Source organism: Falco biarmicus, chromosome 4 (assembly GCF_023638135.1).
Source record: "Falco biarmicus isolate bFalBia1 chromosome 4, bFalBia1.pri, whole genome shotgun sequence".
NCBI lineage: Eukaryota > Metazoa > Chordata > Aves > Falconiformes > Falconidae > Falco > Falco biarmicus.
Window position 1 is genome coordinate 31489554 of NC_079291.1, and position 27313 is coordinate 31516866.

The 27313-nt window shown below is 36.9% G+C and overlaps 1 protein-coding gene across 2 annotated transcripts in view; it reads left to right on the forward strand.

Annotated features, from left to right (window-relative positions):
- DGKB (diacylglycerol kinase beta) overlaps positions 1–27313 on the forward strand; it is a 363521-nt gene that overhangs the window by 253159 nt on the left and 83049 nt on the right. For both annotated transcript variants that reach the window (XM_056338458.1, XM_056338459.1), the window contains one exon: positions 24138–24228. In XM_056338458.1, coding sequence (XP_056194433.1) covers positions 24138–24228 — 91 coding nt within the window. The remainder of the gene's footprint in view (positions 1–24137; positions 24229–27313) is intronic.

Here is a 27313-nt window from a genome sequence, read left to right on the forward strand (position 1 = left end):
TTTTTTTGCACTTAAGAAGACATCAAAAAAAGTAGGTAACTTCAGAGCTGTAGTTCATAAAGATTTAAATTGAAATGTTATGTCATCTTTCTGTTTTTAAGTTAGCTTAAAGTATCATCTGTGCAGAGGTTTAACAATTGAAAGAATGATCTATGAATTTTAAACTAATGTTACTTCTGATAGAAAGCCGAAAGAGGTTATGTTTTTGACAGAAAATAACTCTTCTTACTTATTTTGATAAATAACACACATTCATTATGTACTTTTAGATTTCCCACTAATAATAGAATAATATTTGGGGGTGGCCTTGGTCCCTCTTGTGCACAGGCCATAAGAAGTGATTTTTGTTTATATTTTTCTTATAAAAAATGAAAGAGGGTAGGGGGTTTTGGGCTTTTGTTTTTTTTTCTTTTTAACAATATTAAGACCTTCAGAGAGATTTAGAAAAGTATTTCCCTAAGGAAATAGGTTGCAACTTTTTTTAGGGTTACAACTTTATAAAGTTGGAATCAACCTAAAGATACATTTTTAGGAAAGTTCTCTGAAATCTTATTATTACTCAAGAGCAATAAAAGATTGAATGCATGGAAAAATACAACTTTCCATCAGACTTAAAAATGAGAGCTGATAAATAACATTCCATAAGTCAACTCGCTATCAACTTGTAGTACTTGGACTTGTCAACATTTTACCCCAACTAGCCACTGTTTTTGCACAGGTGCCAACAGCTGCTCCATGAGAACAGGCTGGTGGGGAATGTGTCACACAGCCCCTGCCTGCCTTGAAGGATGGAGGCTTTTACAGATCGCTAGCATGGGCACTGCAGCACTATCCAGCTGCATCTTGCAAAGATATCTGATATATATGAATGCACAAGCAAGCATTAATGCCGATAGAGATCACCAGATCTCTATCTCTCCGTGCCGACACGTGAGCTTGAAACAATATGACACAGTCCTTCCTCAGCCTAAACAGCTCACTGAGCTTGACAAGGACTCTAATGGAAGACGAGCAGTTCTGCATCGTAAGACTTTTGATGGAAAACATAAAAGTACTGCTCTGTCTGACTGCTCTCTGAACATGCTAGAAAAATGACAGATTGTCAAAATTAGGTGCCATGTTGTTCACAAGAAAACAAAGCAAACACGATGAAAGCTTTTACTGGTAGGCGCAGGTTTAGTTAAGACTGTTTTGCCAGCACCTTGCAATTATACATTAATGGCAGTTTATTCAAACAACTGCTAGTCCATAAAGAAAGAGTTATTATTTCAGTAGGCTGAAATTTGGTAAGTTTTTCAAAAGTGGCTTTTCTTCTCTCTAAGCCATGCAGGATAAATAACTGAAATGGTTGTAAAGTCCAGACTGAGTTAAGACACATATATTGAAAGCTTAAGCTATGGATGTTGGTTTGTGGAGCCCTTTGCTTACATCAATAACAGAAACATTCTTTAAATCTTGTGGTTATGAGAAAAAAGCTGGAAAATATGGCCTGGCATGACCAATACTATTTCTGTCTTTGTCTATTGGCAGCCTGAAGCAATTATTCCAAGAAGTGTGAATTATCCCATTTTCACTTTGTACACTTAAAAACAATGCAAAAGGGAAACTGCATACATTGTGATAGATGTATTTGAATTTTCTGGTTTCTTCATTTTTCTAGTCTTTAATTTAAAATTGATTTTCTTCTGTAAATCATTTTTGGTCTTCCCATACTTCTTTCAAGGTTTATCTTGTATAGTATTATTTCTAGTTTATGTTAAAAGTTTTAAATTAAAATGTCTGATACGTTGTTTCTAATCTTTAACTTAAGGGTTTGATAATACCCCTTTGTTAAAAGGGAATTAGGCCTTTGAATATTTCTAAGTCCCACAAGATGTTTTTAGTAAAATCCAAGGCTTGCTTTAGTTGTGAGAGAAGCTGCCAGGTTTTATTGACATACTAATAATCCCAAATGGGAAAATTTGTAATGAGTACATCCTTTTAGATGAGTGCTGTGTGCCCTTGAGATGTCTGGTTATGTAACATAGATATTTAGGGATGGTAATACAAAAGGAAACATCAGCAGCAAGACAGAAGTCTGGCTCTGATATTAAAAAAAATAGAGGTTTGTGCATTCTACAATGGAAAAGAAACAATAAGCTACTTTACTCTTTTTGTATACTGTTCATAATCCAGATGTTTACCTTTACTGCTTTAAAGGCTGTTTGTCTCATAATGCTCTTTGTATTAATGCTTGATTATATCTTACCTGCATCTTTTGTTCCAGCTAACACCAGTTGATAGTGAGAACGGCAAATATTTTGCCATCATAATCATCATCATAAATCATAGGCCTTAAAGTCTGCCTTGTGTTTAGAGGAATCATTTTTTTTATTGACTGTCTTCCATAATTAATAGCACTTTACTTTGTAAATCAAATTAGCCCACTTTTTCTATAAAGACTTAGCGTAAGATCATTTTTTAAAACACTAAATGACCTTGACAAAAACAAGGGATCGATAACATGTTGATTAGCAGATTGTTTTCTGTAATATTGGATGTTTCCCTTGTTGTTAGTTTTTCCTGTTGTAAGACTTGAAGAGGTTGAAGGTCATTGATACCTCCTGATAATTCTGTTTTCCATAAACAGTTGATTCTACTCTTGTCTTACACTGATGGATTCACTTAGACATGTGTATAGATTTTCCTAATGTGTCTTTTAATCTACATTTTTTAAATTACAAGATTCTAGTGTGTGTGTGATGTGTGTGTGTCAGCTATTTTGCCAGAAATAAATGCAATTTTTGCTTTAATGGAGGAGAACTTAGGTTCTGATTATTGCCTGAGATTTACTTCACTGTTGCCACAGCTAACAGCTGTGCCAATGTGATGTGGTGGTAAAAGCAACAGACTTTGAGGTGTAGATTCAGCCACCTTAAGAACATACTTTCCAGCTGTTATTAATTCTTCTGTCTTAATTCCTCATTTATAAATAAAAGCAATACAATTGCCATAGGTAAAGGAAGTCAAAGTACTTCAGATCATAGACATCTCAGCTAAAATGGTGATGAAGGGCAATGGGATGCTGTGGATACTTAAATATCAAAGGTAGACTTAAGTACCTGCTCTAGTTAATGAGAAACTAGCAATTCTATCAGGGAGGAAATGGCAATACTGAGACATTTGTTTCTGTCTCAAGCAGGCATTAAGCATCCATACTTTTTGTTGAATGAAAAGACTTAAAAAGCAAATCTAGAATATTCGTGACATTTTTCAGTCAGATACTTAGGCTTTTAATGCCAATATTAATTTCAGTAAAATTTCCTCAGGCTGTGTTCTCCCGCATAATTTTCAAAAGTTTTTAGTGCATGCCTAGAGTGGGAGCTCCAGCACATCAGAGGTGTTTGCAGGGCCAGTGACCCTACTAACACTGGGCACAGTGCTTTTCCCAACTCCTACATAAACTTCATCAGCACTTGCTCAAGGATGAACACAGAAGGCCCAGACCAGTTCCTTCTGTTCAACTTATTCATCAATGACCTGGATGAAGGGACAGAGTGTACTCTGAGCAAGATGCTGATGATACAAAGTTGGGGGGAGTTACTGAAAATACTAGGAGGCTGTGCTGCCAGTCAGCAAGACCTCAACAGACTGGGGAGTTGGGTGTAGAGGAACCTAATGAAGTTCAGCAAAGGCAAGGGTAGGGACCTGCACCTGGGGAAGAATAACTCCATGCACCAGTATAGGCTGGGGGATGGCCTGCTAGGAGGCAGTTCTGCGAAGAAGGACCTGGGAGTTCTGGTGGACAGCCAGTTGCCTGTGGGCCAACAGTGTGCCCTTGTGGCCAAGAAAGCCAATGGGATCCTGGCGGGCATTAGGAGGACCATGGCCAGCATGTCAAGGGAGGTGATCCTCCCCGTCCGCTCTGCTCTGATTAGGCTGCATCTGGAGTACTGGGTCCAGTTCCGGGCTCCCCAGTTCAAAAGAAACAGGGAACTCTGGAGAGGATCCAGTGGAGGCTACGAAGATGATGAGGGGACAGGCCCATCTGCCTTATGAGGAAAGGCTAGAGAGCTGGGCCTGTTTAGTCTGGAGAAGAAAAGGCTGAGGGGGGAATCTTATACCAGTGTCTACAAATATCTTAAGGGTGAGTGTCAAGAGGATAGGGCCAGACTTTTTTCAGTGGTTCCCAGTGACAGGACAAGGGGCAACAGGCACAAACTGCAACACAAGAAGTTCCACCTGAATGTGAGGAAAAATGTTTTTACTTTGGGGGAGACCAAGCACTGGATCAGGCTGCCCAGAAAGGTTGTGGAGTCTCCTTCTCTGGAGACATTCAAAACCTGCCTGTTCGTGATCCTGTGCATCCTTCTGAAGGAGAACCTGCTTTATCAGGGGGTTGGACTAGATGATCTCCAGAGGTCACTTCCAGTCCTGACCATTCTGTGATTCTGTGATTGTCTCTGGCTGAGCAGGATTGATGTTTTTAGTGGAATAGACAGAGGCCTTTACCCTTTTGATTCACAGTCCTGCTCATAGTCACAGAGCCATCCAATATCCTTGACTTCAGGTCTTGCCCATGTCCTTGCTCAGATCCTAGGATCAGCTATGAGGCAAACATGTTTCTCAGGGGTTTGTGCATTCTGTCCTGGAAAATCTAAGAGGATGGAGACTGCACAACCTCTCTAAGCAAACTATTCTGGTGCCTTCATTGCCTTCTGGTACCTTTGATGAAAAAAGTTTCATGTGTCCTATCAGAGCCTCTCTTATTCCAATCTATGCTCTTTGTTTCTGCCACCATACACTATCATGAAGAGCCTGGCTTAGTCCCGTAGGCACCAGCAGGCTGTTATTTGTTCTCCCCAAAACTGCTTCCTCTCTAAGCTGAACCAAGTCCAGGTCCTGAACCAAGGACAAATGCACCAGTGTTAGAAAATTAAGAAGTCTGTCAAGTTCAGCAGTTGTCTTCCTGCTCCCAGGTGCTGAATGTGTCAAGGAGTGGTAGTTTAGGTGCTTTTGTCTCATTTTTCCCCATGTGCAAATCACCTGCCTAGGCTACATTTCACATGGTGCCTTAAGGCAGTCAGGATGCATTGTGCGAGTCTGGCTGGATGGTGACTGTCCTACCAGCATCTAGAGCACCTGCCCTCAGAGCACACTGTTTGTCTCATAGATAAATTCCACTCTTTTACATTCTCCAAGCACAGCAAAGAAAAATAGGAGTCTCTTGAAGCTGGGCTCCCTATGAGGCCTTTGCACTAGGGAAAATCTATTTACCTCAACTTTAAAACTATTTCCATCAGGAGGATTTGTTGCCAGTGCTTCTTATGATTGTTAGTACTTGTAATGCTAATGCTTTGTTGATACCATGGTGTTTCATGTACATTGGTGGTGAGACTGCTCATTTTCTCTTTTATCTATAACACAAAACTTCTGCTCATATATTGAACAACTGAGAATGGTGATCAGGTCTGAAAATTCAATCATTTACTTAAACTCTTAACTATGTGTAACTTTGGGTATCTTGTTACACCTCATCAGCAAAGCCCTGAAAAGAACTTTCTTTCCTGAGTCCAGCATTTAGGTAAAACATTCAGCTTTAGACCTGAGAGACAGCAGGAGCAGAGATAAGTGAAGAAATAAGAGAATGTTTATACAGAGCTCATATTCTTAACATAATAACATTTAAATATAACCAAATTGATTTTATTTTTTTTTTCTTTGGCTAAAACCAAAGGGAAAAAAAGTTTTACAAACATAAGCAGTATACAAAGTAAAGAACACTGCTAAAATCAGACTTTCAAGAGTGCATTAGGTTAATGCCCTGAAAGATCAAGACTGAGATCCTGACCCCAATGAAATTGGTGAGAATTTTACTTTTGAATTAGCAGGGTCAGATTTAATTCTAGTTACAAGATGTCAGGGTGTAAGTTCCCTTACCAGCTATTAGGATATGAGGGTATTAAAAATGTCTAACATAATTATCAAAATATGAAGTTTGTGAGGAGCATTTAGTTTCTGCACAAAACTGTTGCTAAATAGGAGTGAGATAAGGATACAAAACTGAACACAGAAGATATCATTATTTCAAATAAATATCTAAAGATTTTAGTTTCTATAACAGCATTTAGGTTTCAGCATTTTTTAATGGAACAGGAGATTAAAAGCATATTGATTGGAAGGAGCCTGTAATATGCTACGTGAAAGCCAAAACTCATTTTACGTAAATTTTGTTTACAGTACTTTCTTATAAGTGTGTTATGCAAACTAAAAGTGTGCAGCCTACACAGGTTAATCCATAGTTATAACTACTATTATATATTTTTATTTCAAAAATATTTAAACATAATTAAGTAATTTCTTACAGTGTAATGTAATATGTTTGTCAGAGAGGTGTAAGAAAACATTGCTAGAAAAATTTTCATCTTATGATAATTGGAAGAGTGGTAAATAATAGTTAAGAAAGGTCAGCAGCATGGTTGTCTGGGTGAATTGGTCTATGTATGTTTTTGAAATAGCTAAATGGAAGTTCAAACATCTGGAAATCACAAATGTAGATTGTTTGGGATATAAATAACTTTATTTTAGATAATGCTGACTCTGTAAAGGACTAAATGGTGATGTCTGGTAATGAGCTGAACAGGAGCTTTTGAGGGTGATTTTGTGACTTGGAGAGCAGGTAGGATCTTTGGCTTTATGAGCAGGGGAATGAGGCTTATATGTAGGAAGGTGACTCTTTAAACTTTATATGGTTTTCATGAGACCATTGCTGTGATGCTGTATGCAATTCTAGTGTCAAATCTTTAAAATGAACATTGAAAATTGAAAATGTTTCTGAAAAAGCTGCAAAAATTGTTAAATGTTGGGGGAAAACTACCAGGCAGTTGAATCTTAAATTATTCATCATAAAAAGGAAAAGATTAAATTATGAGATGATCATAGCAAGTACCTGCATGGGTGACATTTAATTGTCAAAGGTTGTTTGGGCTGTTTGGTTCAGTAGATGAAGGCATTACAAGGCACAGAAGCTGCAAGTAGGTCTATTTGATAGCAATGAAGAACAGAAATGCTCATCAGTAGGCATAATAAAATGGTGAAAGAATTGTCTCACAAGTCATTGCCACTACAGTTCCCTGAGAACAAAAGTAACAAGGGGAACAGGATCCCACAATAAGAATGCCAAAATAAACAAATACCCCTTCCTAGAATATCAGTCACATCACTGGTTTCTTACAGTGATGTGAACCCCCAAGTCCTATGGAAAAGTAGGGGAGAGATTTATTTTTAATTTACATCTTGCATACTAAAAGAGAAAGGACAAGAACCATTTCTGTGAAGTATTTTGGAAGGACAGCTTTTGTGACGCTTTTTCAGGCACTTCATTCTGTGGCTTTGATTTCTTTGACTTGTCTTTTCACCAGACCTCATTGTCTGCCAGAGATTAGTGACATTCAGAAGACTTTAAAGCTCCATTTTTAGAAGATGTATAAGCATTATTTCACACAATGTGAACAGATATTTTCAAAGTGACATATACATAGGAACTTAAGTTCTATTGATTTTCATTACAGCGCCGTGTGGAGTGATCTCCAAAACTTCACCAAGCCAAGTGAGTTGCGTTAGGAACAGAGCAAAGTTGTTATGGCGGGGAACTCTGGATGCCCTGTAGCTGTCACTTAGTGGTGATCCCAGTACCAACAGCAGCTCACCAGAGACTAAAGCTGCATTTTGGGAATTGCCACTGTCACAAAGTTCCATTAGTCCTTCCGCACATCATTGTTGTTTGGACTTAGCTTCTGAATTTGGATGATCCATTTTAAAGATCAATTCCTTCATCTTTATTTAGGACTCTGTCAAGTCTCCTTTTGATTTGAAGACTGTCACTCATCTAAATGTGGTTGCAATCTGGAAATTCTGAAAGAAAAAAAGGGTGGTTACTTATTATGGAAACTATTGCTCTTCAAACCACTTCTCTGAATAGAGCCATAGACCCCATCGTTTTCCTGTTTCATTCTTCCTAATAATTCTTGAATTAGAGAAAAAAACCTGTGCCAGTGTGGCAGTTGTGGCTGTGACTCTTAGGTATATTTGCGTAACCCCTCTGAGGGCTGAGTATGAGGCTGTAGATAAAATGCAGCACATTCCCCAGCAGACAGCAGCCTTGATGTGCATAATTTACTGTATGGATCTAGTCACAGCAACTAGTAAGCAATAAGTGCTTGGTTTTTTAAATACTCAGAGCATCTAAAGAATAGTTACTAGTTTAGGGGTTTTTAAACAACCAGTGTAAAAGCTGTAAAAGTAATGTTTTGTTTGTCATGTTGTGATGGACTGTGTACATTTATCAGAGAAATGATGTGTATATGATAAAATGGAGTGCTCAGTTAGGAGACTGTAACTCTCCCCAACCGAGAGCACAGCACAGATTCTGTGATCTGAGAGTACAGCCTCTTAAAACTTCAGCATTTAAAAACTCAGAGAGCTTTCTTATGCAATCCTGCATAGAGGGAGGGAAAATCCTTTTAGTCCAGCAAACATCTGGGAACTCAGGAATGAAAAAAAAGTACCGATTGGTTCTGACAGCTGCCTGCTTTGCAGCGGTATTTAACCAGAATCATTTGAAACAGATTGATATGAATAATGAAAGACTGCATGATGTATGACAGAAATAAACTTCACCACAATCTAACTCATTAATGAAGAAACAATGTTACATATATAAGAAAAATCCTTATTTACTGTTTACCTCATTTGTGATATTTCATTTTTAATAACCTGACAACAAATAAGATTTTTATAATAATTTTCTCCATCAGGTATTGCAGGTATTTCACTATGAAATAGGTTGAATGGGACGTCATTGTCCTTTAACTTTAACAAGTACTGCTGATGGATGTGGCCCATTTAAATGTACAACAGAGAGCTGAACTAGATAATGAACTTATTATTACTCTCTGAGGATTACAGGTTAGTCCCAAAGGAGTGCAGTAAGCTAGAGAAAATCCATATCTACTGGCTAAACAATAGCCAGAAGGCTGACTGGAGATATTGATTTACTTTCTAGGCCATTTAGACCTTAATGGTGGAGAAAAGCTGAAGTGCTGTTTACTTTTCTGCCAGAATCGACCAAACAACCAGTCCATTTTTTACAGACTTTTGATTGATTTCGCTTAGAGGAATTAGAGGTGATTTATTTTTAAGCTGAAAGCAACTCGTAAATATCTCCCACTACACAGGTTCCCTGAGAGTAAATGTTAAGTGGAAATACTTACTGAGAAATACTTTGCTGCAAATCAATGTGAGCAGGTAATACTCCTCGATAGGAATGGTCAGGTGCTGGACACCTTTCTCAAGAGTGGTCAAGCCTCCAGTTGTACTACATGAGACACAGCACTTTTAGAAGTCCCATCTTTTGCGAATGGGTCTGAAGCTGATTGCTTGGCTGAATTTGTTCCAGCTGTACCATGCTGACTTAGAAAAGGGCCGTGGCTGTGGGAGCGTAAGTGGTGCTCAAGGTCAATAGTGAGCAGCTTTAATATTTGATGGATGAAAACAGTAATTTATCATGTGACAATTGCCCATGATACTTCAAACTCACAGCAAGTATCTAACTGTAAGGAGCAACATAAAAAGCAGGCTAAGATTCTGGGTGAAGTATTTTCAAAATTAGACAAACTGTAAGAGATGCTCCTGAGCATACTGCCATATATAGAGACACAGCTAAATAAAAAATAATATGGTCATTATTTCCTAGAGATAACCTGCCTGGAAAATGGCTTAGGTTTGTACCAAAGACTGTCAGGTATATTAGGGCTGTGATTGTAAAAGATAGGTTACCATTGTAATTCCTTAGCATGTTCTCGTGGAACTTACAAAAGTAGAACTGGTATGTTAATAATATCCCTATGAAGAGAGAAAGCTACAATTTTATATTAATTACAAACACATAGTCTATAATTGCTACTTAGGAAGATTCTACTGGAACATTTTTTTTAGGGCCTTGCAAAGGTAAGACCTTTTTTCAGAAAACATTGCATAGTTCTGCCTTAACATAATAGCCTCTCTTGTCTGCTGAAAACAGCTCTGTTTTCACTAAACAGGCTTGGCTTTTTCCCTCCTCACCACCCCCTTCTCTAAGGGAGTTATCCTTGGTTAATACTCTGCTTATATCTTAACACAGAAGCATATACCTGTTACTTGAAAACTATAATTACAGTCAGCTCTAGGGCTCACACAAGAATGTGCAGATATGTATCTTTTGAATCTGAAAGTTGTCTTTCAAACTTACCTGTGTCTTATGCCACCTCAGCTACCGGCTAAATCATTAATCCTACACTGAGACATTTGGTTCAACCTCAGCACCATGCCACATAGCTGAAAGGCGATGGGAAGAACTATTCCAGTATCTTCCCTTTCTCTGGCCAAGCCCCTAAACAACAGAAAAATTGCACTACTGTGAGGTAAGAGTCACTAGGGCTTTGTTACATACTGTACAACAGTAATAACTTTTTACTGCCCCTTTGTGCTTGTAGACTGATGCCGAACAACTACATAAAAGCTAAGAATTTTAGCATATAACTTCATCCTAGTTTTTCACTCAAGATTAAAATTAAAAATGATGGATTACTGTGTATTCTTAGTTGAAAAGCTGAAAAAGTTTGGTACACCCTGGTTTTTTTTAAAGAATGTCTTTTGTAGACAGCATGCTAAGGTTTTACTTAAGAATTTAGTGTAGGCTCTTGTGAAGTCCCAAGCACAAAATTTTACAGTTTGTTTCATACATGGTTTCTCTGAGCTTTTTTATTTGTTAAGATTTAGAAAAGTTCACTTGCTCTTCCTTAGATGTAATACTGTAGAGCTATATTTCATGGGGTTTATTACTTTTCTTCAGCCCTAAAAAGTTTATGGCAGGATACGTTTTGAAGACTTGTTCTAGATGTTAAGCTTATATACTTTAATATACTCTTAAGATTAGGTTTTTTGAAAGAAAGCCAAGCACCAAGCCTGCAAGCTAAATTCTGTGAGCTTTATACAAATACCGAGTGTCAGTCGAAGTATTAGCTGCAGTTCTCACGTAACTACAGTGAACTCTGTGAAGCAGCACTTTATGTGCTGATAATTTGTATTTCCTCACAGTTCACAAAAAGCTATGCATGTATGTTAACAAAAGATGTGAGGCTGATGTTTTTTTCCTGTATGTCAAATAACATGTCTAGATATAAAAAATTGTGCCTGTTTAATACAAGGTTTGTCTGTTTGTTTTGTCCTTTTCTTGTTACTTTTTTAATTCAATCTATAAAATGATTGAACGGGAACAAATGATAGAGTACATAGACTTTCATTTAAGAGTGGCTTAATTTGGCTTAGTTTAGATCAGTTAGAAAATTATTAACAAAATTAAATTTACAAAGTTTTATGCTGAAATATAGTCCCAATTCTGCAGGTGTTGAAGTGCTTCATTTTATCTGTATATATGAGTAACTCTGATTTCCATTTCTTAGTTTAATAGCATACATCAAACAATCTGTACTTGTTTGTTTAAGTTTAGAAAACTGGTTAAACTAGTGCAATTTTCAAGTCAACCCGTCTTTGGAATACTGCAAATTTGAAGAAATCAGATCAATGCTTCCAAAAGACAGTATCTTCATTGACCATGTTTGATTTCCTTATCAAGTTTAAGTCCTAAAGTATTACTGATTTTAAAGCAAGAATGATTGCTTCCATTTGCCTCAGGAGCTGAAAAGCAGTAAGGATGAGGTTCAAAGAAATGTAAATCGAGGGGTGGAGGAGTGGTGGGTGGCTGCAGGCCTCGCAAGTGAAGTGCATTAGGAAGGAAAACAACAGCTGGTAGTATGGAGCTGCAAGAGATTTTAAAAAGCTGGAGTGCAATAACGATTAGAAATGCAATACGGAGCTGTAGTATAAGAAGTAAGACCAAGGCACTGAACAAGACAAATACAATTTAGGCAGAAGCACAGGTCCAATTACAAGGTTTACTTTATGGCTTAGTGTTATCACCCATAATGGTTGATTCCTCACCAGTTGTCTGGCTGCAGAAAAGAAACCTACTAGACATCGGTGCTAAATTTACTGTTTCTGTAGCATATGATTATCCAAAAATTAGAAAGCCAGAAGATTTCTTGAAGTGATCTTTGTGTATATCCCTGTGAAAAAGGTCTGTATCTATAGACTTCCCCAAAGTGGAATGCATATAATTACTGGCACATTTCACAGAAGGTGCATAGGGAAACATTTTACAGATTTATTTTAAGTATGCTTTTGATAATTAATCCATTTTGTCATTACAATTTAAAATGGTGCACAGGAATTTAAAAAATAAATGTTCTCATGACAACATGCTAATAAATGAAACAATGACATGCCAGGAACTTAGCAGTTATTTGCTGTAATCCAGCAAGACTTTTTGTGGGATGACTTTTGATCATGTAGCTTTGTACAGAGGAGCAAAAATACTACACTGTTCTTAGCTTTACTCTCTGCCTGGCAGCCTGCCTCATACTTTTAGGTGCTGTTCAGTGTAGAAAGTTTTCTATATTTATATTTTGAAGGGTAAGGTGGTAAGCAGTTATAGTAGCAGAATTTATTATTTATACAGCTACCATGTGCATTTTTGATGCTAAGTCTTGATTTCTACTAAGTACAGACTAAAAATGCATTCTAAAGTCTGCACAAATAGAGAACAGCATTTTTAACCACAGCTGATGACTGTGTTCAGTTTCAGGGGAAGAAACATTGCCTAAAATATAGACTCACAAATATAGCATTAATTGTAATATTTTCAGGTTTCTAAAAAATTGGTGGCCTTTTAAAAGCAAAATTCATCTTATCCTACCTTACAAAACAGAAAGGAATGTACTGTTATTTAATAAATATGAACTTTTGTTTCACAAAGAGAATGAAGCTTGGCCCATGTGTTCCACCTGGCTGTTCTCTCCCCAATGGTCTGCACCTGAGAGCTGGCAGCTGTGCTGTAACCCTTCTATAGGAAGTGAGATAGCACAGCATCTGTGCGTTTCCTGGGGAGAAAGGTGGGTTAAATGCCTATTTAAAAATTCCTTGAAGATGAGACTAGAGAGGAGGGACAGCATACATTGCCCTTTGCATTTAAGGCACTACAAGGATCACAGGTGGACTGGCTTCAGATCTTGAGTTCTTCTATGGCAAGTCGCTAAAAACCTTGGGTATAAAGATGCTTTGGTGCCTTGTCCCACCTAAATACTTCTAAGAGTATCGTTTTTAAATTATCTTTTAGAAAGTAAAATAAGGAATAATGAGACTACATTTATCTCAGCGGAGGGGGGAGTGTCTTCTTATCTGGATGTGTTTTGAAGCAAGACAAGGCAACTCAGCGCAGGACTCTAAAGGTGTCTGTGTACACATGAACTAGATGTTCATGCTCTCACTGTAGTCAATGGACAGCCAGATATTTCAATGAAGCCAGGAGAATAATTCTACTTGCTCAGGCTGGTGAATCACACCTTCAGTTCCATTGAGTAGATGTCTTCTTGTCTTTGGGAATACAGCTGTCTGCTTCACAGGTAGGCAAATGCATTGACGTGCCTAAGTACAACGTTAAGCTGGAATCCCAGGCAAACCAACTCCTTCTTAGAAGTGGTCTTTCACAGAGATGGGCTCAGGAGGCAATGAAGCTTGAAAAGGGTGAGGCTTCCCTAAACACATAAATCTGCTCTTCCAGTAAAAAAAACAAAACAAACAACTCCCCCCCCCCCAAAAAAAAAAAACCCAAAAACAAACCAACCAACCAAACCCCAAAAACAAAACACACATACCCCAACTTTAAAGTCCTGTTAATCCCAGTCAGACAGGCAGAGTCTGTCCCCAGTGCTGTCAGGTTTAAATATCTTTGGAGGGATCCTAAGGAGAAAAGATTTTCTCCTAAACAAAGTCTGAAAAGTCTGAAGTTTCTCCTGTGTTCACAAAAGAGCTGCTCATTGTTTCCTTTACAGCATTTGATTGCTTACTCCTTTTCCATTTTTTCCCCCTTAACCTCCTCATTGTGTCATACTTGGGAATGGTGTAAAGCATGGTGTTTCAAGTATTTTAAGGGAATGGAAGGATTTTTTTGGCAAGAATTGAATAGCAGTATTGAGATGCTTCAGTTTTTCAGTAGGAGTTAAAATACTGGGTAGAGAAAAATATTATTTAATCACATATAATCACCTGCATTACAGGGAAACAAAAGCTGTTTGTGTGTATGTTTGCTTGTTTGTTTCTTAAAACAGAGCTACAGTCGTGCATGTGAAGCAGCCCATGCGGAGTTGTTCCATGCAAACCTGTCCCTGAACCTCTGAACTACCTTAACAATGATCTCAGTAATTTAAGTACTGCTCAGTGTCATATCTGCGCTTACATATCCATATTAGTGGCTAAGGGGAAGGAAGATTGTTTTATTCATCTGACATAATTTAAAGATGAAATGTGAAGGTCTAGGACCTTGCTCTGAGATAGCAGGTCTTTCATAACATATACAGAGAGGGCGCTTTAGTTTTGGGTTTTTGGTGCGTTTTTTTGTTTTGTTTTGTTTTCCAGAAAGAGCTTTCTTGGTTCTCTAGTACGACCAAGGCTGGTAAATGTGGAGCTGTTTATAGGCTTTATTTTTGTTCATGATAAAAAACCTCTTCAGATTAATGAGTCATTGGTGCCTCAGCATCTGCTCCCAAGACTGGGGAATTTGGGAAAGAAACTGAAAAGAAATATGGGGATAAAAATAAGTACAATGTTAAGAGCAGAAATCTTCATGATGGGAAATGGACGCAAAGAATTTAAGTGTTACAGGAATGTTCATTTAGTGGAGCAAAATAACAGCTTAAATCACAGATAAAATGAAGGTACTTTTTAGGTAAACATTCTGAGAAACTAAACTCTGTTTTTTTGATCTTACTAATAACTTGCTGTTAAAACAGAATATATTCAAAAGCAAGTGTCAGAATTCCTTATTTAAAAGAGATATTTCTATCACACATTTGAAACAGTACCCTCCTACATGGAGTGATGTATTGTAAGCTGTATCGGTCAGGTATTCCACTGTTTTATAATAACTGTTTTTTATACCAGGTGCTGTAGGTTAACCTGTAATTTGTCTCATTTGAGTGTAACCTGTTTTCTTGTGAACATCCTGTTGCATATTGGCACAAAACGGACATAACCTGAGGCACAGCTCAAAAGTCACTGAGTTTCACTCTGAGACTCTTAAAATTGTTGGATGTGTTGTTTATATTTCCATGTAGGCATTTTTGCTTGGATTTTAGGGTAAGATTCTTCTCTGTACAGATTATAGTAGTAGGCTTCTCTCCACTGGAGTCTGCAGTGTATGGAGGGCCTGTGAGAATAGCATCATAGTTCATTCAGTGAAAAGAGGTTTCATAGCTATTAAGTGCAGAATGTAGGTTATGGATATGATTATCATTCTGGTTTTGCTCATGTGTTTTCTGGTAGCATTACCAGTCTGGCTAACATTTCTCTCAAAAATCTAGAGAAATTACATTCTGATCAGTAGCCCAGCAAAATCAGGAAACAGTGCACAGACCTCCAGTGCATTTGCTGCACCTTTTGTCTGCAAATATACAGATAATGGTTGATGTTTGGGAACATCAGTACCTGTCTGGAGTGTGTGAACTAACTGGTACTCATAGCTGGACTGTCTGTACAAATATGTCGGTCCAAATGCATAGTTGAAGCCTGAGATAAGATGTGGTAATGTGTAGTGAGACATTTATTGCGGAGAAATAGATAATCCAGCAAAGATAGTAAGAGAAAAGAGGAAATCTGCTTGGACCAGAAACATTAGAATGTACAAAAACTTATCCAGTGTTAGCCAAAAGGTCATCTAGCCTTGTGCTCTTTCTCCAGTGCCATCTATCAAAAAGCCTGAGAAGAATAGGGTAACATGAAATATATTTTCATTTTGTGGTGTGTTTCTCATGTGGATTTCAGTGGCTATTTCTTCCATTATTCCCTCCAATAATTTTTGAACTGATGTAAGCTTTTAGCATCTTAATTGCATGTTGTGTAAAGAAACCTTTTGTTTGTTATATCTGCTGCCTCCTAGGTCTTTCTCACCTGTCCTAGATTTTTCTTGGGAGAGGCAGTTAATAGTCATCCCGTATGTCCTCATTTCAGCTAGGATAGAGCTAATTCTCCTCTTAGCAGCTGGTGCAGTGCTGTGTTTTGGATTTGGTGTGAGAACAATGTTGAAAGCACACAGATATTCTTTGTCATTGCTGGGTAATGTTTATACCAAGTCAAGGACTTTTCAGTTCCTTGGGCCCTGCCAGCAAAAGGGGCTGGAAGGGCACAGGAGATTGAGAGGGGACACAGCCAGGACAGCTGACCTGAACTAGCCAAGGAGGTATCCCATACCATATGACATGATGCTGAGTATATGTAAGCTGGGGGAAGGAGGAAGGGGGAGACATTTGGCATTATGGTGTTTGTCTTCCCAAGTAACTGTCACACATGATGGAGCCTGGCTCTCCTGGGGATGGCTGAGCACCTGCCTGCCCATGGGAAGCAGTGAATGAATTGCTTGGTTTGCTTTGCTTATGTGTGCAGCTTTTGCTTTACCTGTTAAACTGTCTTGTCAACTGACAAGTTTTCTGTCTTTTACTCTTCCAATCATCTCCCCCATCCCACTGTGGGGGGAGCGAGTGAGCACCTGCATGGTGCTGGTTGCCAGCCAGGTTTAAACCCCAACATTCTATTTATCCTCAATTATCAATGGCATACATGATTTCAGAGAAATCTGTTCTCTCTCCCTTTTATCACCTTTCTAGGCTGAAGAGTTCAAAAGGTGTTCAATATTTTGATTGTCCCCACTTTCTTTCTCCATAATTTTCCCAGTTCTCTTATACTCTTTGTCGTTGGGGCTTTTTTCTCTCCTCCCTCCACGTTTCCTCTTTAGGGAGAGAAAAACTGCATGTAGTGTTCAGCATCACAACACAATTCATGTAAATGCTATTAAGCTCTGCTCCAATACTTCCTTCAGCTATTGTAAGCTCAAGACTTTGTCCCTGAGAACTCATTGCTCTTTGTAAAATTAGGATTGTTTTGTTTTCTCCTATGTGTTATCCCAAATCTGGGTTCTTCACGTGGTGTGCAAGAGCTGATTCAGATTTAGGATAATATATGCATCACTTTATATTTATCCACATTAAATGTCACACACATTATACCCCAGTCACTCAGTACTGAAATGCCCTTTTGCAATTCTTCATGAATTGTGTGTATTACTGGAAGCGGTCAGAGTGAACAAAGTGTCCAAGAGTGGGTTCTTGGACAGATGTGAGAGCACAGGAGAAGGTAAGACTAGAACTGAATTGGCAAGGGAGGAGGATGGTAGTTACAGCTGGAACAAACTGGACAGTTTGGAGACGATTGGGCAGAGAGCTGGAGAAGTGGGGCAGAGAAGCGGGGCAGGCAGGTGGACAGCTGAGATTCAGACCAGATGCATGCAGAGCTGTGAGCTACAGTGCAAAACTGTGTTAAAAAGCATGAGAGAAAATGGAGTCAAAAACAGCTTTGCAGCAGTAGAACTAATAAATGTCAGGAAGAATGATCTCACTGTGTAACTTAATGGTATAAGCTTTTATCAGGTAGCTTTCCAAGTACAGGTGGTATCATTGTATAATAACATGAAAATTGTATTTATTTGTAAAACTGGAACTGTTCTTTCAAGATTCTAACTTTTCTGCACCTACCTATGCAACCTCTGCTTATGCTATGTGCCATAAGAGATTAACACTTAGATTTGCCATAAGTACAGTTGGTAATGGAAAAAGAAAAAATTGACAAAGATGTCTCTATTAAAATCATGCCAGTCACACATAAATCTCTTATGGATGTGCATCTCCAGTGGCTATTTCCTTACCTTTGCGTATGATTCATTATAAAGCAGAACAGGAATTATATGATTGTTAAGACAGAAGTGGAAAGAAAAGAAGAACATTAGAAAAAGTCATACATTCTTATTAATATATATTATGTGCTGCAATGAAATCATTTTACCTAAGTATAAAATTACCTAGATAATAGATTTATGAACAGTAAGAAAAGATGGAAAATATGTTGTCTGTTGAAAACTTCTGAGAGGGATAGGACTTGATAAAAATTTCCTTTATATTGAATTGTACAAAACATTGGAATGTTTTTTAGCTACTGAAGTTGTATTTATTTTGTCAGATATTTATTTACTTAATTAGATGAAATCCAGCATATCAGCACATTTTATTACCAGAAATACAAAGTACAGTCACCATGAAATACAATCTGCTGTAAATTTTACCTCACTTGCTCTTAAATATATGTCTCAAGCTGGAACTCAATAAACAACAGCAATTTTAGGCATTCCTTAAAAAAATTTTTACCATACCAACTTTTTTCCCCATACATTGGGAACCAGCACTAAGGTTTCTATATTGTTGAGGGGTTTTAATGCAATACAAAATTTCAAACTCTAATAACTATGGATTAATGTAAACAACCTTTTTTATTTTTAAGTGATAATTTGCTTTCATAAATTTGGCTAACCTTTCTTTTTTCTTTTTTTGTTGTTTTGTTTTTCATATTGCTTCATGGTGTAAATGGCCACAAACTTTTAAAAGTTAAAATCATAGAATGGTTTGGGTTGCATGGGCAGGGACATGTTCAACTAGACCAGGTTGCTCAAAGCCTAGTCCAACCTGACCTTGAACACTTCCAATGATGGAGCACCCTCAGCTTCTCTGGGCAACCTGTTCTCATGTCTCACCACCTTCATTGTAAAAAAAATTCTTCCTTACATCTAATTTAAAGGTACCCTCTTTCAATTTGATAGAATCATAAATAATAATAAACCTTCCTGAAAGCTAGATTATTCCCAGCTGTATACTACATGGAGTTTTCCACTATTCTCTGAAGTCTCTGGTACTAACCACTGTCAGTGACAGAATATTGGAACAGATGTTCTGCTTTTTTGCCCAGCATGGTGTTTCCTATACTCCCAGTTTCATTTTTAGACCTCATTATCCATGTTTTCAGACGTCAAAAATAGGTGGTTTTACTTGGATCTCTTTTAGGATTATTTTCTTTTTTTTCCCTTCTCTATTTTATCATCATTCTTCTGTCAGCATTGCAGAACTTCATTGCATTTTGAAATTAGGTTCCTATCTTTTTCCCATTCTTCTCTTTCTTGATTCTTGTTTTCCCTGATGATTATCTCCTTTGTTTTTTCCACATATACTTGTCAACTTTCTCCCCTTGGTATCCTCACAGTTTCTTCTCTGTGGAAATACACCTCTGGCTCATACTTCCATTTCCGCACACTTCTCTGGTAATTTTGATTCCCTGCAGAGTGGTTCTACATGTTATTCCACATTTCCTTGGAACAGAGGACAAAAGAGTGAACAAGGGTGAAAAGGGAGCCAGAGAGACCTGTTCCTATTAAATACTTACCTTGAATCTGTGGCTCTGAAGACCTTCCAGAAATGTGGTGAATGAGATGATAAGCATCTAGTGTATATGGTTTCTTTCCTATTCTTCCCCCACCCCCACCCCCTGTGGAACTTTTTTTTGTTTTTTTGTTTAATCATTACATTCTGTACACTGTTCATGAATGCTGCTCTTCAAATGGGAGCTGTATGCAGGAAACTGTATGAGTTTATGATACAGAGTGAGACCAGCCCTTGACACTCACTGAGAAATGAACAGTGCTTTGCAACATAATTGGAATACCTTTAAGAAAAATGTTTTTGGAAGGCAGTGCTTAGAGATTATATTTTGGGGAACAGTATAGTTTATGGAGGAAATCGGGTGCTGCTTGTCCAAGAGCAGACTTTCTTGCACAGATTTGTGGTAGAGATGGCATCCAGGCAATGGACTTTTCAAGGAATTTACCTTGGAAAAATTAAGAATTTTAGTAGTTTCATCAGTAAAAATATCTATACTTTGTATAGATTAAAGGGTAACAGATGACAGAACAAGAGACATTTTTTTTTCTTTCTCTGCCATATGAGAATATTGAAAATAAAGCTTTCCCAGAGTGTATTTCCAAATGGTAATAATATAGTTAAATTCTGTATGTATTTTCATACAGATGGCCAAAGCCATATTCTTGATGCAAGGCCATCCTTGTGCTAAATTTAAAATCTCTGCTCTGAAAAAGTAGCTGTATTAAAACAGTTCAAAGTGTATGTTATCAAACACACTTAATATAAGCAAATATACATGTTTTTCTCCAGTCATTTTCAAAAATGGTCAAAGTACTTCAGCTGAAATTTTATAAAAATTCCAGTCAGAAATTTCCTGATGTAGGAATTTTTAGCTCAAGTCATTGAAGCCTGACATTGCTTAATTAAAATAAAGTGGAAATAAATACAATAAATATAAACAGTAGATATAAGAAGTGTAAGTACAATGTGGTAGAAAGTGTGACAAACTTACAAATGTAGCAATAAACTCTTGCCCCAACTGTAGACCCTTAATGCCAGAACATGAATTTGTTTCTTATCATTAAAGATACTCCTGTTGTACTGTTGTGACATTTTATTAGCAGTCCATCGCTGGTCTATTGTTATGCACATTCCGAGAGAGAGTGTATACTGCAGTGAAGTACAGGCGCCTTTCAGGTGTAGAATAACATATTTACTATTTCCATATTTAGATACAGGACAATTTTTCAGTGACATGCCTTGTAATTGCCTAATCAGAAAGGTTATATAAAATAGTTTTAGCAGTAGGGGGGTTTCTGATTAACTGATAATGGAGCAAACCCATATCACAGACTATTTTGATCATTTTGCCTTGATTACAAAATATTAACCTGAACTTTTCCAAGAAACATATCCAAGTGTCTAAGAGTGATATTTATCCACACTATAGAAACACTTAAGAAATGACAGTATTAGCCTTCCCATACTGCCTGGCTAATTTGTTTCATCCCTGTTTAAGAAAATGGTTCCCCTTATCAGAAAATTGACCATTGCTTGAGGGTGTGGAAAACTGCCAGCATAAAAGGTGTTTAGTCTCTTGAAGTACAGTTTTGTTTTGTTGTTCCTACATCCATAGACTGTCTATATTTTGGCATACTGTAATCCAATAGCAGGATTAGATAAGTCAGCCTTTAATTGTGATTGATGTTTTATTTATATTGTATTTTCAAACACAAAGTTGTTTAAGAGTTTAGCTATGCACTTTGAAGCAATGCAAGAATCCTTTCCTGTAAAATAATCTATTCCCTTTCCTGTTCCAACAAAACTAGTGTTGTAAAGAAAATTGCTACTGTATAGCACTTTTTTTTTTTCCCCTGAAACAGACTTTGTCTTTATTTTGATTATCTCTTATTAAAATTCGGAACAAGCCTAAATTACCTCTAGGAGAAAAAGAAAATAGACATGACAGCAGCCTGTGATTCAGTTTCTTACAGTTTTAATGATCCAAAATTGTCATTAAATAAGCATTTCTTTACCAATCTAAAATTTACTTAAACCACTGTGAAAGAAGTTAGAGTTGCCATGACAGTAGGTTTTTTAATCTTCTGAATGGACTCTTCTACTATTTGCTGCTGTCTTGATAAGCAGATAAACTTCACCTGTTTGGAAGAAGAATGCAAGTGGAAGATATGAATTTAGAGAGAATTTTTTTTATTAGAAAAATTAGAATATTTGCTATAATAGTAAGACTGGTCTTCCTTATGGAAATTTTAATGTGATTTGTCTTTATTACATTTAACTGTTTTACATAAAAGAAAAGTTCTAAGACAATTTTCAGTTCAATAAAAAATATAATGCATTTGAATAAAAATGTGCAATTGAATCTGTTTCATGGCTGGTAAAGGGAGTTGGTAAATCCTTTTAAAATGAGGAATAAAATTATTTGTATCTACATTTATCTTTGTACTGGAAAAGCTGTCAGTTCTCTGTTTATCCTTAAAACCAGACAATAGTCAACTAGAGAAAGGAGGACAGACTCAAGACTATGTTTTTTGGCCTAATAGAATCTTTATATTGCAATGACAAGAAATACACCCACCATCAAAACCTCATCTGATAAATGTACTTAATCTTCTGTCATATAATCCTAAAATATTTTGATTTATAGATACAAATTTTCTAGTAAACCTTGAGTGCACTGACAACTCTGGGTTTTGTTTTGCTGAACTCAAAATACATGAATTTGTCACAATATATTCTGAATTACTCTATATCAGTTTTATCTTTGCAAGTCAGTTTAGTATATACAGTGCTAATAAGTCAATTTAAAGCAGGATTTTCAATAAAGAAAAAGAACATGCTTCATTTGGCGTAAAAATAACTGAATAGCAAGAGGAAAGACTCTCAAAGGAGAAGATGCAAAGGCTTGTTGATCTTAATATAGGATCAAAAGAAATGACAAAGTATTTTTCTGAATACTTACATCAGGGTTTTGTGGTTTTTTATTTTTATTATTATTTCTTCATTATTCATTGTCCTTGCATAGAAAGTAGCTGGAAAATAGCTGCATCCGGATTTTCTAGAGGGACCCAAAAGGAATTCCAAAATTTGTTCACATTTGTTTCAAAATGAACGACTCTACATTTCCTCAGATACATTGGCACAAATTGGCACAGTTGATCCCAGGTCAGCATACCAGTGTGCTAACTGATCTGCAGGTATAGAAGGGATGTATGTCAGATCACTTCCAGTCACATACACTTGAAGTCTGGAAGCTGAATCTGCTCTGAGCCTTTCTGGTTGATGGATGCCATTTATCCCAGAGCAGATTCTCAGAAATTGTTTCCAAACTTTTTCAGATTTTCTGTGCAAAAACCTTTGGAAATGCCTGTCGCTTTTTCATCAGGAGTGTGTGACTTCCTTACTGTTCTGTTCCCCACCCGACACAGGCTGCCAGGTTGGATGTCCTTGCAGACCTCTGGTACTGCACCAGAAGTTGCTGACTCCTGTGCCAGCAAGGTGTCTGGGAGTGGCCAGTGCTGTTGTGCTCCTTGTCCCTTTGTGACTTTAAGAGCCACTAAGTAGACTTTTGTGTGTTATTTGAAATAAGTACTAAGGGCAGGGTTTGTACTTTTGCTGACACGTTTGACAGTCATCTTCATCTGCATTTCGCTCTTCACTTCTACCTCATGGAAACTCAGTCTGAAGTTCCAAGCACACTGTGCTGTGTCTGTGTCAAAGAACACTTTATGCAAGTGGATGAACTGTTTTCATATCTGATTCCTAAGTGTGAATAATGAATTCTAATTCAGTGTCTTGTGTCTTTTTTTGTTGGTTTTTTTTGGCTTAGCTTCTTGTTTTGTTAAAGAATAATAATTACTCATGAGAGTTCTACAAAACTGCACATACTTATTTTAAATGGTACTGCTGGTGTCCTGATTGTGTTTAACAGTATGCAATAAATCTGGTAAAACAGAAGTGCAGTCTTTATGTATTTAAGAAGAAAAAAGCGTAATCTCTGCCTGCTGTCATGATAAATTAAGCAATTTACTAGCATTATATCCAGTTTTATTTTTCTGTAGAATCTCTTAATGAACTTCAAGTTGCAGGTCTCATCACCCATTTAAAATGTGTCTATGATTTAGTTGCCTGGTAATACAGCTTTCCTACTGCAAAGTATCTAAAGATTGTTAGGTCTGGAATTTTTAGTTTCTTCCAATATCTCGTCTGTCATCATGAACGATAAGCATTTACCTTACCTTTAGCTAATTCAAGGCAAGCTACATTTTTGTCTCATCTCTTCTTCATGATGGGAGTGCCCTGCTTGCACATTCTAGTACTCAGTGGAATAAAGATTTGAACCATGAATCAGAAACCATATAGTAGGTGTAAGACATGAAATAAAATCGATACGTTTTTCTGAGGCATGTCACTGGTTAAGTGACAAAAAATATTCTGATAGTCACTGAAAAAGAAAAGTCAAAGGTACATTTGAACCTGTCAGTTCAACACATTCCTGTTATCCCTTTAGGGGATATCATACAACTTGACACCAACATTTAAGCTTTGAAAATTATGAGCTCATCTATTTCAAATGGGATGTCACATGTTCCCAAGCCTTTGCCATTACTTATAATGGAAGACAGGATGATCACTTTTGTCACATATTGATAGTGAATAAGATCTTTCTTTTTTCTTTTATTCTTGTTTCAGAATGAAGAACAAATTTTGGTATTTTGAATTTGGCACTTCGGAAACTTTCTCAGCCACCTGTAAGAAGCTGCATGAATCTGTAGAAATAGAAGTAAGAAACTAATTGCTGCATATATCCTTGAAATGTCACTAGTTTGGCTGAAATGCAGGGGGCAAGGGTGCAGAGTGCCTGAATCCAACAAGGCAAAGCAGTGCACATCCTTTCGACCCTACATTCCAAAATATTATTTTTATCGTGTCTATTTGTAGTGTAGCCCTGCACACTGGAACAAAGTTCAGTTTGATGATTAGTGAAGTCTTAATACAGTAGACGAGGTCAAGAGGTGAAATATAACATTAGAAATCAATAGGGAGTGTGGCTAGGTCAGATGGAAAAATGAAAGACTGTCGGAGGGAGTGAGAGCTGCTGCAGGATTAAAATAAAAAAAAAATCTTATTATTTCTAGGTCCCAAGTTTTTATAACCTTTAAAACTCAATTCCCTAAAATTGTACTTACTTTCCTGAATAAAGGTTAAAGAATATATATTTTTTTTGAATCATTCCCCTTCATTAAATAGCTTTTCTCTCTGCACATGGGGTCATCTTTCCATTATGCATTGAACATTAACTGAAAAGACACAGGATAGTTACAGACAAAATAGGAATTTAAAATAATGTGCCACTGCTACTTTGATGGCTGATAGCATAAGTAAGTGGCTAAATTACATAAACTATTTGGGGGGGTGATATTTTTAAATAAGTAAATGAAAAATGTGAAATGAGTGAAGGTACAAACCTGAGAATTGAAGTTAAATAATTAAATCATTTTCCAAGAGGATTATGGTGCCTTTTCTTTCCAATAGTAACAAGAAACTGCACATGTCAATGGAGTATTTGTATAATGTCATGAGGCACTCACAGAGGTATGGTGAGAGCTATGAGTCTTGTCAAAGCCCCCTGAACAGCAAAGTCTGAAGTGATCTGAAAAGACCATGATCTGGTAGTGGGACAGTAGCAAAGAATACTCGGACCGAAACTGTAAGACCTGTGGTGCCAGACTTGCCTGTTACACTGTTAAGTTTTTTTTTTAAAGTGGAAACATGCTCCACAAGTTAGATTAAAAACAAACAAAAAATCCCAAACAAACAAAAAAACCCATAAAAGACAGACAAAACAAAACAAACAAACAAACGAAAAAAACCCAGAAAAAAACCCCAAACCAAATAAAAACCTCTTGCTTCCCAAAACAGTGCTTCACACATATGGGTTTAAGTACATGTAGCCTGGGAAATATTCAATTAGTTATTTGAAGAAATGGCTACCTCATTTGATTTCATTTTAATATACTGTGTGTTAAATGTACCTTTTCGTTAAACACAAATTGAGGAGCAGGCTTTCCCAAGAAAATATTTCTGTCTGGTAAAAATCTTACATAGCCTGAAACATAATAAGATGTGATCCTAAACCATCTAGTTGTAACCATTGAAAGGGTGGTGAAATGTCAGCATCCCAAAGCAAACAAGTATACGTGCAAGTTTGTGATGCTGCTAATACCAGTTGTATAATTATTAACAATTCATATCAATAACAACAATATCACTAATAAATATTACATTATATGAGACATGTTTGTTAATATTCACTTCATCTGTCCTGATCATTATCATTATTCCTATAATTAAGAACAAAAAGCATAGGGGAAATAGTTTCCAAAATGTTTATGCAAGTGTTAGGAGGTAGTTATTGACAAATTTATTTACGAGTAAATTACATTTAAATGGACAATGCTTGCCAATATGCTTGTATCTTATGTTTCTTGTTTGAACATTAGAAACACTTGGGAGCAGCGCTGTTTTCATCTGATTTCTAACCTGCTGCCCCTTGCTTGGGGACATTGCTGCAAATGAGAGCTTGATGTATGATACTTCATTTAACTCCAAATAAAATGCACAAAGCATGCATTTGCTCTACAGCCACACTTTGAATGAACAAAGCCTGTGAAGATTAAGGATCTGTATCTCTGGGCTGGGAGACAGCGATCTAACATTCCATGGGCAAATATTTGTTCAACCCTAGATTTGATTTCTAACATTATTAAGTTTGGCTTTCCTGATAAACAATAATGTGTCTTATGTTCTGTATATTTTCTTCTGTGTGAGATGCAGAACAAATTTTGGACACTAAATTCTTACATTACCTGGAATAAGATGTATTTTTATTTCCAAATTGGGATCCAAGAATTTGAGGAGAGAAACATAGGTTCTAAAAGGTTAAAAAAAAAAAAAAAGCAAAATTAACTATTTATTTTTAATAATAATGTGTTAGTAAATAAGACTTAAGATTTTACTGTTTAGAGCACTTACACTTTCTTTCCAATTCAGAAAAAAAAGAAAGGTGTGTGGAGGGTATTTAATAAGAGCAAGCACAGATGCAGTGTACATGGGGATAGCATGGTCCGTACCTGCAACGCTGTAAAAGCATCATAGGTCCTCCCATACCACCTGGTATGGATGGGTGGCAAAAAGGAATTTAAATGGTCATGTAGTCTTGCATGATATTGTACTTGATCATATAGCAAAACCTTGATCTCGGCTGTTTTCAGGCATAGGTATGTATGTTCTCAGCTCAGAGTGATTTGAAAATATTTGATATAATGAATGAAGTGTAAAATATACTACCCAAAAAGGGACTGAGGCTAGGAAAGAAGGCAAAATAGAACCAGAAGCACTAGTGTTCATTTCTAATCTAGGCAGGTATGCTCTGTGCTTTAAAAGCATGCTTTTATATTTAGCAGTATCACTGCAGTATTTGAAATTTATAAAAAAAAAAAAAAAAAAAAAAAAAGGAAATAAAAGGCGCAGAACACATCTGGGGTTTGTTATTGTAGCATATGTGTTAGGACAATACAGAGCTACCTGTAGCTCAAACTTCTTGTCTGTGGTATGAACAAAAGAAATTCTCCTTTACTAATTCAGAAAGTTCCTCGTCACTGTGGGATTCTGAGGCCTAGTCAAATAATTGTCTTAGTGTACTACCTGCTGTGTTCAATATTGAGTGAAAATGGAAGCCAGACCCTGTGCCATCCTATTTCTCAATTCTTCTTTTATTTAAATAATTCCAGTCAGTTTGGGGGACGCCAGACCTTTATAAATTAACAGCAGGGAAATACCAAAGGTGTCAGATTGCATATTTATCA